General features: G+C 45.4%; 2 protein-coding genes across 2 annotated transcripts in view; one reads left to right on the top strand and one right to left on the bottom strand.

Annotated features, from left to right (window-relative positions):
• Window positions 1-8,081, bottom strand: part of ralgapa1 (Ral GTPase activating protein catalytic subunit alpha 1) — an 80,985-nt gene extending 72,904 nt beyond the window's left edge. Inside the window, 2 exon segments of the mRNA XM_042072112.1 lie at window positions 916-1,026; window positions 7,723-8,081. Coding sequence (XP_041928046.1) covers window positions 916-1,026; window positions 7,723-7,828 — 217 coding nt within the window. The 5' untranslated portion in view covers window positions 7,829-8,081.
• Window positions 8,082-11,628: 3,547 nt separating this feature from the next.
• On the top strand, window positions 11,629-18,878 carry wdr20a (WD repeat domain 20a). Its single transcript, XM_042072118.1, has 4 exons — window positions 11,629-11,927; window positions 13,650-13,832; window positions 14,424-15,920; window positions 17,100-18,878. Exons 1-4 carry the CDS (start codon window positions 11,664-11,666, stop codon window positions 17,151-17,153), a joined length of 1,998 nt encoding a protein of 665 aa, XP_041928052.1. The 5' UTR covers window positions 11,629-11,663; the 3' UTR covers window positions 17,154-18,878.
• Window positions 18,879-19,699: the final 821 nt, after the last annotated feature.

Genomic DNA, 19,699 nt, shown 5'->3' with positions numbered 1-19,699 from the left:
CGGGATGAAAGAGCGGGCTATTTCGGGAACAAAGCCACCTTGGTTTGATACGCCTGGATCCACAGTGCCCAAAAACCAGAGAAGACAAGCTGCTAGTTGACAGAGAAACAGAGAAAAGAAAGAAAGAAAGAAAGAGAGAGATAGAAAGGGAGAGAGAGACCGAGAGCACAGTGGCACAGTCTCCATTCTGAGGTAAACACTGAGGACGAGGAGTGGGGAGACGGTAGAGAAGGCCATTCAGGAGACTCGCCGAACCACAGGAAACACTTAGCCTTGGACCAGACGGCACGGCCAGGCTGTGTGACAGGTCACTCTCTACCGCTGACCACGGCAGCCGAGAGCAGAAGAGGCACTGGGCGTCTACTTTAGAGGACGTCCAGGCTGGAGAGGTTTGAGGTTGGGGGCGGGGGTTTGGTTGTGGGTTGTTGTGGTAGCGCCCTCAACAAACTTCCTCTTTGTAGCCAGACAATTATCTCGTCACTGCACAACAAGGCCCTTCAGAAGGCCGCCTTTAACTTCGGCTTAAATGGAGGGGGGGGAGGAAGGGGGACCAAAAGCTAATTCCGCACTCTACAGCTCTCTAGATAGCATTTTTTAAATGCATTCATTTTGGGAATGTTTTTTGGCCACAAAGTCCGGCTGCGGTTAATGGAGGCAGCTTTCTGCGGGAGCTGCATGCATTGCCTCAGCATGATCTGCAGCGAGCTCCATGGCCCATCTCTTGCAAACTCAATCAGCTTCAGCAAAATCTTTGTGCACTAAAATGGCTATGTGGACGCAAAGGGCCAGGAGCGGTGCAAGGCTGACGTGACATTTGCTCTGGTTTTGCTGCATCTGTTTATACCAAAAAAAAACATGCCAAATTTGCACTTTGGGTTAAGGGCGCCTGCTGTCCACCCTGCCCTTCAGACCTACCTTTCTGTTTCAGGTTGACCTCAATGGTGACAAAGTTCTCAAAAAAGACATAGTAGATGTGGGAGTAGTTCTGGTCAAAGAAGTGCTTCAGGTCCACAGACTCCGCGTTCTCTGAGAGAGCGAGAGAGAGAGAGAGAGAGAGAGGTAGAGGGAGATTGATTACACTTCAAATACATGCTAATAGGCTACATACTAATCTAAAACCAGCTTTAGGTTTTCATACTAATAATGAGTATCACCATCATGCAGATAAACCCCTGTGTCTGGATCAGCTATGCCACTCCCTGAGTGTCTAAGCTGTTCAGCACTGATTTAACAAATGAGCGAGTGAAGCGAACCAAATCCAAAAGGCTGTTGCCACATCAGATTTAACCTCTGTGCTGCAAGATCACACAATCGCACAATCATGTTTATTACACACACACATGCACACACACAGTACACACTACTTGTGACCACATCAGTGTGTCCTTGTCATGAGAGAAAAGGGCATCTGGACTGAAGTGTTTGCACTGGGCCGTTTATTACAAGAAGTCAGGGCACAGGAGAAGGAACGTCTGACTCCTATTAGGGTGGTAATACTGTAGCAGCCTACCGGTTTGCGGACACCGTATATAGTGTAGGGAGAGTCTGGACTATCACAGGCCATGTACTACTATCGTGATCATGTGGGAGTGATGTGATCACACAAACAATTAAGTTAACATTAAGAGAACCAGAGTCCCTCCCAAGTTTCCTCCACAACTGCCTAGTCACTTCCTACCTCAGTTTTTAACCCTTCAGGTGCTCTCTGTTCTCAGTAGAAGATAGAGTGTCCAGATCTAAAAACATGAAGATGAAAGCTCACTGACAGGACAGGAAGGCACTGAGAGTGTCTGTTGGAGAAAACACAGAGCGGCTGCTACACTTCTGCGAGTGGGTCAGATGGACGCACGCATGTTTGTGTTCAGGTAAGTAGTTACGTTTGTCAGTGTCAAGGGCCCTCGTCTTCCTGTGGCCTGGAGAACCTCAGGCGCGCGCACACACACACACACACACACACACACACACACACACACTTTAACCATTTATTTATGTCCACATAAAGAAAATGGTACAGGGACACAAATATTAAGAATGCAGTACAATATATATATGCAAACCCGTGGACCAGTAGCAGACACTAGGTCTTCACAATACTGTTTTCACCCCTTAATCCACATGGAAGCCCAACAGGGAGTGAGTAGGACAGTAAGCCCACTCTGAGCATCCAGCAGGAGGAGAGTGGAGTGAGTAGGACAGTAAGCCCACTCTGAGCATCCAGCAGGAGGAGAGTGGAGTGAGTAGGACAGTAAGCTCACTCTGAGTAGCCCGCAGGAGGAGAGGGGAGTGAGGAGGGGAGTGAGGAGGACAGTAAGCCCACTCCATGAGGGAATGGAGGAAGACAGGTGAGGAGGAGAGAGCCAGAAGAGGAGAGAGGAGAGGACCGGGAGGGGTGAAGCTGGGGATAAGGCTGTGGCTGAGCAGGGGAGGGCAGGTGGCTGTGGGTGCCCATAGGGATCCGGGTTTGGGTTCGGCCCGCAGCTCGCTCACTGTAACTCTTAACAGTCCTGTCTGAATGAAAAGCCAAATAGGTCCACAAATATACTTAAAAAAAAACAATGTCCCTGAGCGTATTCCTTTTTTATGACCACATATGGTTAAGAGGGAGCAGTGTAAACTGACCCACAAGGCCTTCTGTCAAGTATCCCTCTCAAACAAGCAAAGCATTCTTTGTCTAGTCCTCAGGACAGCAGAGATGCAGATGGTTGGGCGGATAATGTAAAGAGGAGCATTCAGCCAGGCCACCTGCAGCCGTGCGACACCGATCAATATCTCGACCAGCAGCTCTGGAAAGCTGAGACATCACTGCCAAGGCTGCGGTTCCAGCCATTAGCCTAGCGGTCTTGTCAGCGCTCCACTGATGCTTAAAGCGATGATTCTGAGTAATTTCACCCTAGGCACCATACGAGGCATTGGAAAGTTTGTAAGTACACCAGGAGTTTATTTAAATAATACTTGGCTGATGGATGCTACTATCTGCTACTATACCGCTGCGTCGACGTTACTTCCGTGATTTGGGAAAAGCCCGTAAAAGTCCTGGCAGGAAGCGATTACATCAACGTTTTTTGGTATATTCCAGTTTTTAATATTTTTTTCCGAAGTGTTTACAACTTAGTGTTAACTAATAATTGTTGCAAACTGGTACTACGAACAAAATATTAGTGCATTCCTGGATCTACATCCTTATGCATGCTTCCTGCCAGGACTTTTACGGGCTTTTCCCAAATCACGGAAGTAACGTCAACGTAGCAGATAGTAGCATCCATCAGGCAAGTATTATTTAAATAAACTTCTGGTGTACTTACAAACTTTCCAATGCCTCGTTTATGAGTAAAGAGCATAGTTGTACTACTGTAGAAGTTCCGTACCATTCAGGGCATTATTAGTGGGGTAATTTACGAGATAAAAGTTGGCTCCATTACGCCTGCAGAAACTCATTAGTTTCTGACAGCGCTACTCGACCAGGGTTCGACCAAGGGAAAAAAGGTTCTGGGAGGGTGTTCATGCTCGGGGTCATGGTGCAAAGGACCCTAGGGTGAAATTACTCCAAACCATTGCTTTAAAGTCATTCTCTCACTCTTTTGCCCAGTGGTTGAGCTTCATTCCGTGGCGTCTGTAGACTACCCAACCCAAGAGACAATCCCGACCCACAGTTATGCATGGGTTGCTTCCGCTCTAATGGGCTTTTAGCGCCATGGGTAATGTGTGTGTGTGTGTGTGTGTGTGTGTGTGTGTGTGTGAAAATGAGCTTAGCACTGGCGGATTAGCATACATGAAGTATGTCTGTGTGACTAGAGACAGTATTTGAAAGGGCAACCTTAAGCTTCATGCAGATGAGAAGTGGCTTGTTCCACTATTCCAGTTCATCCTTTTACAATGACGGAATTTCCGACTCTCATTATAACGGCGAACATCAAAAACAGCACTGTAAACAAACTGAAAATAGGAAATGTCAGAAGACTACGAACTGGTACAGCTCAGGGGGATGATTAATTAAGTTTTATGTGAATATGGATCAGACCAGCACTAGGTGAGAGGTCAAATCCTCCGAATAGCCTTGTGGCACATTCGGACAGTCATGTGCAGACAGACAACAAGCATGTGGCCACACAGATAGTCCTGTGCACACAACGATGCAACCTGGCCAACTAACTTGTTGCACAGCAGGTAGAGGCATCCTGACAATCTGCGGTATGATACGATCTGCGATCCAACACTGGTGCCCAGTAGTGAGAGTCAGGAATGAAGACATGCATGTGACACACGCACGCATGCTCTGCGTTTCAGATGGAGCAACTGACAAGCAGCTGTCAGGGCAACAACCAATAAGTCTGCTGCTCTGTTTACTATCTAGAAAGCCAATGAGAGAGAGAGAGAGAGAGGGGGAGATAAAGATGGAGGGAGGGAGAGAACGACCTGATTCTAAGGACTCCAACAGCTCTTTCTCTACTTCAGTAGGCTTTCAGTGGACTGAACTGGCCCCAGACAAAAGACAGCACACAGCAGGGGGAGATCGGACACACAAGTGTGTGTGTGTGTGTGTGTGTGTGTGTGTGTGTGTTCTCCAAAATAGCCCCAAAGGTCTGCGCACACAGAGGAGCTCCTTGATAAGAGGGAGTATTTATAAAACCACTCTGGGCAATAATGTCTCTGTCTCCTTGTTTACCCTGAAGTCTTGCGACTCGGCCGTTTGGCACTGAACCCTGATGACCCAGAGCAAGCCTGGCTCACATTGGTTTTGTTTTGCTTTGTCGCCGAGGGCCTTGAGGTAGACAGGACTTTTAGGCCTCGCCTCCGTGTGCAAAATCAGTGCGGTGTTGGTGCAGTTGGTGTTTGACAGAGCTTTGCAGAGAGGCAAGGACAAGATATGGACTGCTGCTTGAGACTTAATGAAATCAGGACAGCATCATGAGGAGTGGTTTTGATTGGAGATCTGTTTGCTTCCATGAACCACACGCTTACCCAGACATTTCTCTGGCATGCCCGCATTTCAAAGTAACCACACTCAGTGCACACTGTGAACAATGTCAGCCAGCACTGATCTGCAATATTTCAATACAAAGCATGAAAACATAACATGAATCCTATGAGTCCTATGAAACAGTAGCACTCAGATAATGATGTTTGCATCCCTTGAAATAGCTCAGTAGCTGTTCTGTGACAGTCCACCCAGCTCTAGACCATTCTCTTTGCCTTTGACCCTATACTACCTTGCACCCTTAAAAGGTGTCACACTACACATTTATATAGACAAGACATAACTCCTACTGCCTGTTCCATGGAGTATGAGTATGCAAGATGACAACAGTACCTCTGTGAAGCTGGCACCTAAGATATGAACATGCTTTGATGACACCCACTGAAATAAAAATCTACTACTGAGCAGTAGCCTATTTTTCTAATATATGAAATGCCACAAGTCAGCACAGTCCCATCGTTGATGAGTGGTAGTGGCTTTATTTCCATGGCTGTAAGATGGGGTGCCCACTTCACACGGTCGCTTATCACGGTGCCATGTAGGCTGACCTTTACAAATGGGCCAGCTCTCTGACCAATTGGTGAGCCGTCTCCAAGCAGCAGTGACTGTCTGGATCCACAATGTGACTCAAGAATGCAACTAAACTTCTCACTTGGTGTAAACGAAGCCAGGCTAAAATTGATGTCCACTTCCTTAATGCAGATTGTGTGTGTGTGTGTGTGTGTGTGTTTCCTCCTCCCTTACTGGTGAGTGTAAGAGATCAGCTACTGCAGAGCTCTGGTTTGCTTTCTGCCAACACTATTTGCTGATTTTTATCAGCATGGCCGTAATGCGTTTCAGATGGTGGGCACACCTATCTGAGGCACAGGGACATTCGAGTCCATTTCCTTTTCCTTGCCAAAAGACATGTCTCTGTAGGTGTGTCAGGTCTACTTGGAGAGGAAACGACATTATTAAAAAGATGTGATCTAGAGAATGGAGGACTGACCAGACGACTCCAGCTCACGTGATCCACTACGACTTGTTTTTTTTCTTAATACACAGATAATCAACTATTTAAATGACTAATTATGGACCCTTTCAAGAGAGTTCCATTATCAGCATCATAGTTGGCCCCACAAGACTTCCTTTTGAACATTCCATATGTTATCTTAATGCAGAAGAAGTAGATTGGGGCCCAAATAGAACGTTCAAGCATTGTTTTTGTTTTGATTGTTGAAAGGGTCTATAACGACAATAATAGAACATATTTGATGTGCATTAAGTTACCTCTTTGAGCAAATGAATGAGTAATCAAATCAAAACACCATAGGTCTAGTCAGTGATTCAGACTTCAAGTCTCTTGAGACTGCTTCCCCTGAAAGAGACGACAATCTAATCAGCAAGTAAAATTCTGTTTTTCAACGGACCTCCTTCACTAAAATTGCACTTTAGCCTAAGGCTGTGCCCGGGCTAATTCCCTCTGAAAAACTGGCACTTAATCCAGAAGGATATGCCTCTCCCCACTCCCCGCTCACTGGCACGGGGCACCATCATGGTACCGCTTGTTCCCACAACTGGCTACTGTACAGTGGAAACAGGAACACTGCTACAGCACCGGGCACAATAGAGCAAACCAGTTCATGTGCTCTGGGGGGCGGTTCTGTCAATCCAACTGTCCGTGACTTTCATCAATCAGGCTTCGGGCAAAGACATCCATAAAGTAACAATAGGAGAAAGAAAAGAAAGAGAGAAAAAAACATTTTTGCTTGTCCGGTGCAAAAGGCATGTTGGATAACAGGACTTGGACTGTATTGAACTGGATGGAGAAGCCTAAGCAACAATCATATGTCAGGAAGCGCTTGTTGCCTCTAATCCAAACACAGAGGCCCCCGCTGGGAATACGGTCTGAGATCTCACCCCCTCTGACTTTCCTGTCCTGTCCCAGAGGAAGCCCTGGTTTATTTCTGTTGTTCTGTGACGGTCCACCCAGCACTCAAAGAGCCAAGCCTATCCTTCAAATTCCTCTCCGCCTCAAATGAAAGCATTCCCCCATTTTCTCCCCTTCTATAAGTCAGGTCTCATACACAGACAAACACACACAATTTCCAACAAACTATGACAATATGTATTAAGGCAAGTTTCCTGAAATGGATTAAACGTCTACAGATGGAAAAAGTAAGCTGATTAACTTCATGGATGGAAGTTGATGTGGTATAAGACTGCATGCAGGAGAGCTCTGTCTCCTCGCCCAAGTCTGTGAGAAAACTCTTGGTGGTTGGTGAAAACTCTACAAAAATCATTCAACCCAACCAACTCAATCACCCTAGTAATTTCAGTTTAGGGACAGAGGAATAGTGTTAAAACTGTAAAACGTTAGCTGCGATATGAGGCATCTTCAGTCAGAATGGTACTGCTCAAGTGTCAAACAAAACAATTTGTCAAATAAATTAACTAGACGTGACTCAAAGTTTTCAATATGCTAGTCAAAATACTATGAGGACGCCAACTGGGTCTGCATACATTGTACATGCTAGCATCAAACGACGGCTGCCCTATTTGTCAATTCAGCTACAACACCGCACTATTCAACAACAGCATCGCTATCAACAGCGAAATGACAAATGTCAATTTCTCACTGCATCCAACAGGCGACATTCAACAAACCTATAATTCAGGATAACCAACGAGATAATACACATCACGATTAGCTTGCGAGCTAGCGAACTGAACAGCAAAGTACAAATATTGACCCATTACCAACTCACCTATTACGATTCGCAGGTGTTTCAGACGTGTCAGGACATCCTTTTTTGGATCCAAGACTTTCTGTGTTGATTTTTTGACATCCCCATGGGGCTTTTTTGAGAACATTCCGAGAGGAAAGAATTTACAGGAGAGACCCTGCTAATAATCTTCAGAAGATGGCTAGCTATAAGAGCTCTGCGTCCGTTATCATTTGCTTCCCCAAAATTTCACGGTCCACTGTGTGTTATAAAATCTAAATAAATTCGAAAAACTTGTGGAGAGGTGTGCATTTTGCAAGACACATGTTAATTGAAATGCTGCCACCTTATCTGTAGCTACAACACTCAACACACCTCTCCCGAACCAGAATAAATCTCAAAACATGGCGGAATTCAGGAAAAGAAAAACAAGTTAATGGAAACCAGAGCAATTCAACACAGCAACTTGGAGGCATCCACAGTCCCAACGCTTACAAATAGATTCTGATGAAACGTTGAATGAAGTTTAATATTTCACTATGCAGTCCTTCAAGCACTTTACTGAAACGTCTTTCATTTGATTCCTCAAACTTCTTACAAGCCCTTTGCCAGCACCCGCCTCTGGTGTGTACACTGAATGCCTGCATCACTTTAATCTTGTTCATGAAATTGACAATTTACTCAATTTCCTCAAAGTTTATGGCGATTTTGCCCATTTATCTACAAAATAATGGCACTGGTGAATTTTGACAACCTTCAGTCTGTGTAACGCCCCTCCAAAAACTTAAATCTGTATCATCAATTGATTGGTATGGCCTGTACACATTGAAGGAGGACAAAAAAGTGTAAAGTTTGCTCTGCTGCCCTCTTCTGGATTGAGGACAGGGAACTGGCAAGTACCCCTGCAGCCAGAGGCTTCTCCAATCGGTAGGCCTCTTACTGTAAATAAATAAATACATTCTTATGCTGAATTCTTGTGCTATTCTCAACATTTAGGATTGCTTATAAATCTAACTAATAATGACAGTCCACGCAAACTTATATAAATAAAATTGGTCCACTTGCTGAAAGTGCAATAGGCCTAGATAGGCTATTGTTATCAAAAGCAACATTGAATGCTGACCTACAACAACCAGCTATGATTTACAATTTGTAACAGACCAACTTAGGTCTGTCTCTGATCACATAGTTATGATAGTTACCATGGTGGTTAGTTATAAGCACTTATATACTAATTAGCCATTTCAGATTAGTTAAACATTTCTGATGCAGGATGGATCCAAATGGCTGCCATGGTCAACCTTAGATTTACAGCAGTTTAGATTTCACTTTGGGCTAGGATGGTGCACCTGTCCAAGTTTTGGACACAACTGTTTTGAAGGGCATTCCTTTGCTTCTGTGTGCCTGTGGCATTTTTTAGAATACACACATCAACCAATGTCGGGTTGTGTGTGTGTGTGTGTGTGCGTGTGTCTGCTTGCCTGCATGTATGTGTGTGTTTTGTGTGTGTGTGTGTGTGTGTGTGTGTGTATGTTTACTTGTGAGTGTGTGTGTGTGCTTGCCTGCATGTGTGTGTGGGTGTGTGTGTATGTTCGCTTGTGAGTGTGTGTGTGTGTGTGTGTGTGGGGGGGGTAATAGTGTGTGTATGTGGGGGGGGGGGGGGGGGGGGGTAATAGTGTGTGTGTGTGTGTGTGCTTTCCTGCATGTGTGTGTGTGTGTGTGTGTGTGTGCGTGTGTATGTTCACTTTTAAGTGTGTGTGTGTGTGTGGGGGAGGGTAATGGTGTGTGTGTGTGTGTGTGTGTGTGTGTGTGTGTGTGTGTGTGTGTGTGTGTGTGTGTGTGTGTTTGTGTCTGTGTGTGTGTGTGTGCTTGCCTGCATGTGTGTGTGTGTGTGTGTGTGTGTGTGTGTGTGTGTGTGTGTGTGTGTGTGTGTACGTGTGTGTGTACGTGTGTGTGTGGGCGACAGATCAATATGAAAAAACAATGGTTCCGTGTCATCCTTGTGGAGCTACATGCCCAACAAGTTCTGTGCACCCCGGTCTTTCAGTGTCCCGGAAATCGTTGACACAAAATTACTGGGGGGAAAAAACACACACACACACACACACACACACACACACACACACACACACACAAACACAAACATACACACATAAACACACACACGCACACACATATACACACAGTAAACATGCAGGCATACGCACACACGCACATGCACACACACAAGCACGCACGCACAGGCTCACACGCACGCACACACACACACACACACACACACACACACACACACACACACACACACAAGCACGCACACAAGCACACGCACGTGCACATACACACACACACATAAACACACCCACACACACACATAAAAACACACACATGCAGGCACACGCACACACACACACACACACACACACACAAACACACACACACACACACACACACACACACACACACACACACACACACACACACACCATTACCCCCCACACACACACACTCACAAGTGAACATACACTGACAACACAGACACATAAAACACACACACACACATGCAAACAAGCAGACACACACACACATACTCACAAGTGAAAACACACATACAGAGAAGCACACACACACACACTAATTTGCATACACAAAAGTTGCAAGAGTAGGGGATGGAGACAAATTGACAAGTGTGATTTATTTTTGCGGAAAGAATGTGCCGAACTGGGCGGCGGTCATATTTTGTACCACTCTGCGGTACATCTAGTTCTCTTACAGTGATCTTCAACATCCTGCATAGTGGTGTAGTGCTTCACTTTGACCAATAGAGGGTGGTATTGTCTGGCACCTGTAAGCACCATGGGCAGACCCACATTTAGATTCAGAGCACTAAACCTTTGTTTAGGTGTATGGTGATGTCACAACACAGTAATCTTTGCTTTTCTGCCCTTGTAATTTGAAACCAATAAAGGGATAAGACTGATATATCAGTTGGACTAGACTGGGATTGCATGGCCTGCATACATGTCTAATGGACAGTAAGTGCATGCAGTGTGCCTATCATGTTTCCCAGGCATTTGTTGTGTATTCTATTCATATATTAATATATGAGGACTAAGAAACATAAAATAAGGAAAACATATAGCAGATTTCTAAAAATGTCCTGTGATTCTGAAAATGAGAGGGATTTTCCTTTTCAAAATGTTCAGGATGTTTCCAGTTGTATAGCCTACTTTACATTGTCTCCCATTCACATCATTGTTTAAACATCCTGGCCACTATAGCCTATGGTTGTTCTCATGTCACAATGATACTTCCTTTAACTCTGTTTTGAAGGAGACATGTTGAATTTATATCCCTCAAATTGACTTCAGATCATCAGAATATAAAGGAAAGGATACTATGTATATTTATGGTTAATATAATTTCATAATTCCATCTGGAGTTAAGACCTGTTCGAAAGAAATATTCCCAAATATGACAGTTAAAAGCCTCTCATAATTCTGACCTGTTTCAACATAGCTCTCTTGACAAACAATTTCTTTTTTTTTTTCCACTGAGATATTGCCAACAAATGGTCAGGAAATAAACATCCACATACACATAAAGTTGGGTTAACTGACAGTCCAGTTTGCCCTAGAGATTGAATTTGCGTTGTGATGCAGTGTGAGTCACATTATTGTTATCTCTGTCTATATAAAGTGCACTGTACAGTATGTCTTAATGGAAAACACATTTGTGAAATGGAGCAAGATTTTTCTTTCATTTGCTAATGACAAGATGGCCTACTGGAAAACCAGTTACGCCAAAACATTTCCACTCTTTCACCATGTTCAATATGTGCTGTCATGATATGTGAAACTTTTTATTAGAGTTATTGAACTGCTTCCAGTATTATGAGGCAGATTCACTGCTGTGCACACTGATTGAGAACGCTTGTCCAGAGATGCGCATGCTCTCGCGTAAGATCCGGGCCCGAGGAAGGATGAATGCAAATTTCAAAGATGGCGGCGGAGGGAGGAGGGAAGGAGATGAACGAAATTAAAACTCAGTTCACCACCCGGGAAGGCGCCTACAAACTCCTCACTCACTCCGAATATAGCCGCCCCAACAGGGTGCCTTTTAATTCACAAGGTTCTAACCCCGTTAAAGTCTCTTTCGTCAACGTCAACGATCAGTCTGGCAACGGCGACAGAATCTGTTTCAATGTGGGCCGGGAGCTGTACTTCTATATCTACAAAGGCGTCAGAAAGGTAAACACGATCCTTTCCGTTTACAACTCAAGTTTTTCCTGCTGCTTGTTTGTAAAGCTAACTGTGTAGATATATGCTGAGTGATCTGGTTTCTGTGGAACTGGACTGAATTGCGAAGTCTGGGTTAGTTTGTGGATTGATGGCAGCCAGTTAGCTGCAAGCTAACATTAGCATCCGTGTTGTGGTATGCACAACACAGCTAGCGCGTACTAGCATGCTAAGTGGCTAGCAGTGTTAACCAGAAGTCCCCTACTAAGCTGATAGCGTCCTAAGCTGATAGCGCAGGCCCCTCTTCACCTACTGTGGACGCCCCGTGACTGTGAAGGCAAACACAGCCCAAAGCCCTCTGATTAATATGTGCAAATGTGTTAAGAACTAAGTGGTTAACTTGTTTGACCTCCGCTGCTCTTCAGCTCGGATGTTTAGTGACGTGACACTCAAAGCATTGGTGTAGACGGAGTCCCTGTGATGAGTGGAAAGCTAAGCTTATAGACCTGTAAATGTATGACTCAGCTGTGCTTTTTGGAACGGTGGTGTCATGGTACTGACCTGCTGCGCATTGGAATATATTTAGTGTTGGGTAGCTAACGTTAGCTTTGTCATAGACCTGTTTTCGTGTTGGCCCGCCAGGACACAAGTGCAGGGTTGTTTTCCGCTGGCCTAAATCAACACATTCTACGGAGGCATTGACAGTGTCTGCTAATTAGTATTGCTCCAGTGAGCCAAATGTTTCTACTTAGTTGGTCGGCTGCTCTGTTTTTCTTTCTTTCATTTTTTGGGGGATGAGTGCGATGGTGGACGGTAGTGGCCACAACGCAGTGCAAACGCGAGTTTTTCCAGGCTAAACAAACAAGCGACCACCAGCGTCTCAGATTTTGCGCACTGATTTGGCCGGCGTTGATGGCAGACAGTGCATCACGAGTGTTGAGTTAGCTGTGTGCTTCATATAGTTTGGCCCGTATTCCATTTGTATTGGCATGTAGTTGTGTACCGAAAACAGGACATGCCATTGTTTTTGGTATTTATCCTGAAACCCTACGCCTCCTGTGTCTTGTGGGTTAGTTGAGAACAGATGTTTTTGTCTGTGCTGCTTATTGAACATAGCTATGACTGACTTACGCTGTCGCACATCCGAGCCAAGTAACTCGGTTTTGATAAACAAGCAGCAAGCCTGCATAGGCCAGCAGGTAGAAAATGGCAGATTAAAGCAGCAGACTACTTGTTCGAAATGCGATCCCCGAAGTCTGCATTTTTGTCGGCTCAAGGAAGAGAGTGCTGAAGGTGGTATTTGTGAGGATTTCCAAGATTCTCACTCGTCAGGATTCCTGAACATGGCTTGGACAGCTTAATAACCTGGCTGTTGTGAAACGTTCAGGTGAAAGGGTACTCTGTCTCTTGCAAAAAGCCAGTTGATAAGATTTACGCTATTGACAACCTGGTTGGATGCTCTTCCATCTTGCTGTCATATTTTGTAAAATAAAGAGTACACCAGGCCTATGACCTTCCCAGAACCATAACTCTTGTATATAAAAGATCCATAGAAAACTTTTCAGTATCTGTTTGCTCCTGTGTGTCATTGTACTTGGAATCTTTGCTGGCAAACTCATTCAGATGCTGTGAAAATATGCGTGTTCTTTCATTGATCTCTCTCTCTCTCTCTCTCTCTCTCTCTGTGTGTGTGTTTATATGCATATGTGTCTAATGGTGTGGTGGCGGTGGCAGGCTGCCGACTTGAGCAAGCCAATCGACAAGCGGATCTACAAGGGGACGCAGCCCACGTGCCATGACTTCAACCACCTGACGGCTACGGCCGAGAGTGTTTCTCTGCTGGTTGGCTTTTCAGCTGGCCAGGTGCAGCTCATCGACCCTATCAAGAAGGAGACGAGCAAGCTCTTCAATGAAGAAGTAAGTGTGTGTGTGCGTGTGTGTGTGTGTGTGTGTGCGTGTGTGTCAATATCATTGAAGATGCTATTGATGAGTCACTCTATTGAGACCACTGCAGAAGTTGATTGATGTGGTTGAGTGTTTACATAGCCATGGTTTTTGTGTGAAAAACATGGAGACATGAGCTGAAGTGTGGCCCTTGACTGCTTGATGTTTTTGTATCAGGTTGAATGGGTCATGAGTCTGAGTTCTGCCTTTCATGTAGAGTGCAGGCATTGCTGCTGCATGGTATTTTCACAGGCACTTGTAAGGTTTCGAGAGTATTTATCTGTAGGAACCCTTCTGGACTGTAATAACAAGATGTAGTTTTTTCTTAACTGTTTGCTTTGCTGTTGTATAACAGCCATTGTGTTAATCAGTATAAATATGTAATGTACTTAAAGTAAACTTGTGGTTCAAGTGTTGAGATTCTTGCAATAACTCAACTCCTTCCTTCTTTCCTGCCAACTCTCCCCACCCTTTTCTCTCTCCTCTTCTGCCACAATAAACACCCTGACTTGACCTCCACCCCCTGCTCTACTCTGAATACCCCCCCCCCTGCACCCGTCTCAGAGACTGATAGACAAGTCGCGAGTGACGTGCGTCAAGTGGGTGCCGGGCTCGGAGAGCCTGTTCCTGGTGGCGCACGCCAGCGGCAGCATGTACCTGTACAACGTGGAGCACACGTGTGGCACGACGGCGCCGCACTACCAGCTTCTGAAGCAGGGCGAGAACTACGCCGTGCACACGTGCAAAAGCAAGCAGGCGCGGAACCCACTGCTGCGCTGGACAGTGGGCGAGGGCGCGCTGAACGAGTTCGCCTTCTCGCCGGACGGCAAGCACCTGGCGTGCGTGAGCCAGGACGGCTTCCTGCGCGTGTTCAACTTCGACGCGGTGGAGCTTCACGGCACAATGAAGAGCTACTTCGGCGGCCTGCTGTGCGTGTGCTGGAGTCCCGACGGCAAGTACATCGTGGCGGGCGGCGAAGACGACCTGGTGACGGTGTGGTCGTTCCTGGACTGCCGGGTGATCGCGCGCGGCCACGGCCACAAGTCGTGGGTGAGCGTGGTGGCGTTCGACCACTGCACCACCAGCGTGGAGGAGAGCGAGCCGCTGGAGTTCAGCGGCTCCGACGAGGACTTCCAGGAGCAGCCGCCTCCGCCGCCGCCCGTGTCGTCGTCTGCCACCGCCTCCTCGTCCTCGCAGTTCGGCCGCGACCGTGCCAACAGCACGCAGTCGCGACTGTCCAAGCGCAACTCCACCGACAGCCGGCCGGTCAGCGTGACGTACCGGTTCGGCTCGGTGGGCCAGGACACTCAGCTGTGCCTGTGGGACCTCACCGAGGACATCTTGTTCCCCCACCTGCCGCTCTCGCGAACGCGGACGCACACCAACGTCATGAACGCCACCAGCCCCCCTGGTGGGACGGGCGGCACCGGAACCGGCACGGGAGGCGTCGGGGGAAGCGGGACCGTCATCTCCACGGCGACGGCAACATCCACGACGACGGCCGGCGCCAACAGCAGCAACCCCAGCACCAACGGCAACAACAGCGGCGCCAACACGCCCTCGGCGCCCAACTCGCTCACCACGGCGGCCGCCACGCTGCCGCGTTCCAACAGCCTCCCGCATGGGGCGGCCAGTGTCGCCGGCGGCAACAGCAGCAGCGGAGGAGGCGGTGGCACCACCGGCGGCGGCGGCAAATCGGGCGGTGTGATGGACGGCGGGCTGGCCAAGTTCGCTACGCTCTCGCTGCACGACCGCAAGGAGCGCCACCAGCACCACCACCACCACCACGAGAAGGACCACAAGCGCAACCACAGCATGGGCCACATCAGCAGCAAGAGCAGCGACAAGCTCAACCTGCTGGCCAAGCAGAGCAAAACGGACCCGGCCAAGACGCTGGGGACACTGCTGTGTCCGCGCATGGAGGACGTGCCCCTGCTGGAGCCACTTATCTGCAAGAAGATTGCGCACGAGAGACTCACCGTCTTGATCTTTCTCGAGGACTGTTTTGTCACCGCTTGTCAGGAGGGATTTATTTGCACATGGGCAAGGCCTGGTAAAGTGGTAAGTCCCCTTTGAAAGCCATATTCCACCCTGTCTGTCTGTCTGTGAAGGTGCACTGAAAGGACCACCTCTCCATCTGCTGCTAAGAGTTTTCTTGTTTATCCCTCAACTGTTCGTATCTCTCATTTCATGCAACAGCTCAGAAGGCTTTCCCCACACCCAGAGAGAAAGTGTGTGTGTGTGTGTGTGTGTGTGTGTGTGTGTGTGTGTGTGTGTGCACACTTTGCCTGGTGTAACATTAGCTGCGCATGGTTTTGCCTTCTCTTCTGTGGCTACACAGGAACACCTCTCTCTCTCTTTCCTATTCTTTCTTTCTCTCTATCTCTCTCCCTCTCTTTCTTTCTCTCTCTTTTCCTTTCTTTCTTTCTCTCTCCGAGTCCCTCATCTCCATTTTTAATTGGCTTTATTTGTCTCTATCCCCTTTTCAGCTGCCTTTGTCTAATGCCGGTCTCATTAGTTCTTCATCCAGCCGAATACGCCAGGCTAGAGCGATCACTAAGATGCATATCTCTGCTCGCTGTGTGTGTGTACGTGTGTTTGCGCGTGCGAGTGTGCATTAGGAGTGTTATCTCTTGTCATTCGAAGGCAAATAGAAAATAGCTGCCTTTCCAATAAAGATCAGGTCTGCCTGGGCCAGGCCGTCCACTCTAATGGCAACTGGTCAGACTCGCAATGGGGACTTGGAGCAACACAGGATGTATTGACTGCTACCGCAAACACCTCTTAACAAATGTGTGTGCGCGGTGTAATTTATGTTTGCTTCCTGTATGTGTTTGTTTTGTTGCCATCATTTCAAAATGTTCTGCATCACTGAGGCCAGTGCTTCCTCTTAGGTGTGTGCAGACTCTGCATCTTGCGCCATAACAGCCAAATCATAGATTACAGAATACGGACACACAGCTGAAAGCCAATTTACATGCTGCTTTACTGTTAGAGGATGCTAAATGGTGGTCAATGTATTTATGACCCCCTTCAACTTACAGTGAGACACCACTATGACCTTGAAGTTCTTCAACAACCCTCGCACGAGAATAATAAAAAAAATTGTGGCAAACGGTCTGTGCATGTAAAGAAAATGGAAATGCATTTTAAGATCAAATTCAAGATCAGCTGCTACCTTTCTGTGACCTGTCCCAAATTATGCCAACTTCCTTTTTGTTTTTGTTTTCCTTTTTGCAGGGCTTATTGTCATCCCAAAACCAAGCCAACTCACCAAGTGGGACTGTAGTATAGCCACAATATTTCTGCTGCTAAGAATCCTGCATCACAGAGATGTTGAGGCACACAGAGGCGGATGCTGCTCTTCACCCTCAAAAAGCATTGCAAGTTTTGTTTTGTCCTTATACCCCTTTCCTTGATTTCTTTTTTTCTTCCTTTTCCCCATTTCTTTTCCTCCCTAGTTTTCACTCCCTGCTGAGATCTTTATGTTTTGGTTGTCACTTGTACGGCCCAGAGTTTGGTGGATGTGCATAGATACAGATGGGAAAAAAAGGGGTGTGGTGCAATTTTCTTTTTTCTTCCAAAAAGCGGCTGGTGTATCCCCGGATTTTTAAAGAGTTGTATTTATTTTAAATTCTTTTTTTTTTTTTTTTTTTTTTTTGGCTAACACACATCTGCTTCACTTTCTACCCCACATCCACTTCTGTTCTGCCTCCCCTCCCTCCCTTCTCCTCTCCTGCTGGATTTTGGATCATGGTTGACTAAATGAACCATACCAACTAATCACTGGTTAAGGATCCCATCCGGCCGATGTTCTCAAACAAAGGGAGGCACGAGTCTGAGGATTTCACCGCCCCCCAGATTCCTCCTCTCTTCCCCTCTTCTCCAACCACCTTTTCTTTAGACTCTTTCCTCATTGAGAACTTTTGCACTGATTTTTTTTTTTTTTTTTTTTTTGGTCTTTTGTTTTGTAACTACTATAAAGGATTTAAAAAAAAATGGGAAGGTTCAGGGGATGACCTCCATGCACTTGGCTTTGTTATCCTCTGTCTTGAAATTTGAAATCTGAAAAAGCTGGATGCTGCAATCATAGTTTTTTAAAACGAGAAAAAAAATGTGTTTGCACTTAATAGTTTATTAGAAGAGAATGGCTTTACATTTTTGTGTGTGTGCGCGCGCAAGGACTCGCAGACAGAAATAAGGAGGAGAGAATATGAACTGATAACTTTGTATCTATTGAGCATTTATTTTAATATTGTTTCAGATCAAAATCTGCTCTGTATGATATTGTACAATATTGTAATTCAGTGATTTGATGAGGCAAACAGCAAACTGATCAGTGCTCTAGTGGACGTTTTTGTCATCATTAAAGGAAATAGTGATCTTTCTTAAGCAGAAAACTATACATATTAATAATATTAAAATAATCTTAAATATGCAGGTTTCTGTTTTTTTTCTTTATTTTTCTTGTACAAATGTTCATCCAGAGGTATTTTGGTATAGGAGATTTTTTGTGTTAAATGCTCTCATTGACGAGCTGAAACGCTTACCTGTTGTTAACAGATTCACGAAAGAATGATAGAAAAAAAACGTAAGAAAGAAATATAGAAGTGTAATTCAGCAGAGGGGCTGTTCAGACTCTACAACTATATGAAGCTCAGGAAGTCTCAAGAAAAGACTAAAGAAAAAAAAAATAAACAAACACAAAAAAAGATGAAGATAGTTCATATTTTGCCTACCAACAGCAATGCTATTACTCAATGTAACGCTAAGTAACATCCAACTAGGAACAAATAGGTTTGAAGTTGAACAGTAGGACCCTTATCTGTGTGACACACTTAAATGTTTTTTACTGTATCCTCTTTTGTGACTACCAATCATTGTTGATGAAACCTACATTGACTACACTAACTGGGGAAGGGATGAAGACACCGACATGGTCATACCCTTGGTTTTTCAATGTGGTTGACATTTTACATTTCACCTTTTGTTCTGCATTAAAACGAGAACGTATATGAATGTGTGGCTCATGTTTCGATTACTGACAAACGACTTCCATCTCAAAGTTCACTTTGTGATTTGTGTGTGTTTTGTTGTATTATTATTATTATTATTATTATTATTATTATTATTATTATTATTATTATTATTTTATTTTCTCTCCCTTGTTTTATGTCACCAGTTTTCATGGTGTGGAGAGACCATATTTTTCACTCTGTCCTGTCCTGGGAATAAAGAATCCATATAGTTGCTTTCTAACTGGAAACAAATGACATGTTTGACATCAGCCTTTATTTCTGAATGAAAAGAAAGCTGATTATGTGGAAGGTATACCATGACCCTTAATGGAACCAGTTTTTTGTAGCAGCTAATGGTATTCACACAGTTGGTACTCTCATGGTGTCAGTTATGATTATGATCTTGTGAAACAACTTGAGAACCTTTTTGATATCTTTCCTTTTTAAAACCTGCCTGCTGCGTCTTGATTAACATTGTTCACCCTTTGGATTTGTTTCCCCTTCAATTTAATTGGCTCAAAACCCCATCATAATGGTGGCTCAGTGGGGCGGCTTGCCCTAATAAATATTGCAACATTTGCTGACCATTAGACTTTTAATATTCAGGAAGCTGGTTAGGGAATCAGTTAAATTGTAAGGAGGTTATTCATCTCTGACGTTAAAACTTGTTAGATGCACAATGGTTTCTTAGACATGAAAAGAGAGTGACCAATCTTAAAATGTCAAGTTGCGTGCTTTGCGTTATCTGTCTCAAAGTCATTAAGTTCAAGGAAGTAATGTGCTCTGACATTATACATGTAAAAAAACAAGCGTGCTGCTTTC

The sequence above is a fragment of the Alosa sapidissima genome, chromosome 19 (genome assembly GCF_018492685.1).
Source record: "Alosa sapidissima isolate fAloSap1 chromosome 19, fAloSap1.pri, whole genome shotgun sequence".
NCBI lineage: Eukaryota > Metazoa > Chordata > Actinopteri > Clupeiformes > Clupeidae > Alosa > Alosa sapidissima.
The sequence above is the reverse complement of the archived record's forward strand: the minus strand, read 5'-3'. Positions and strand labels throughout refer to the sequence as shown.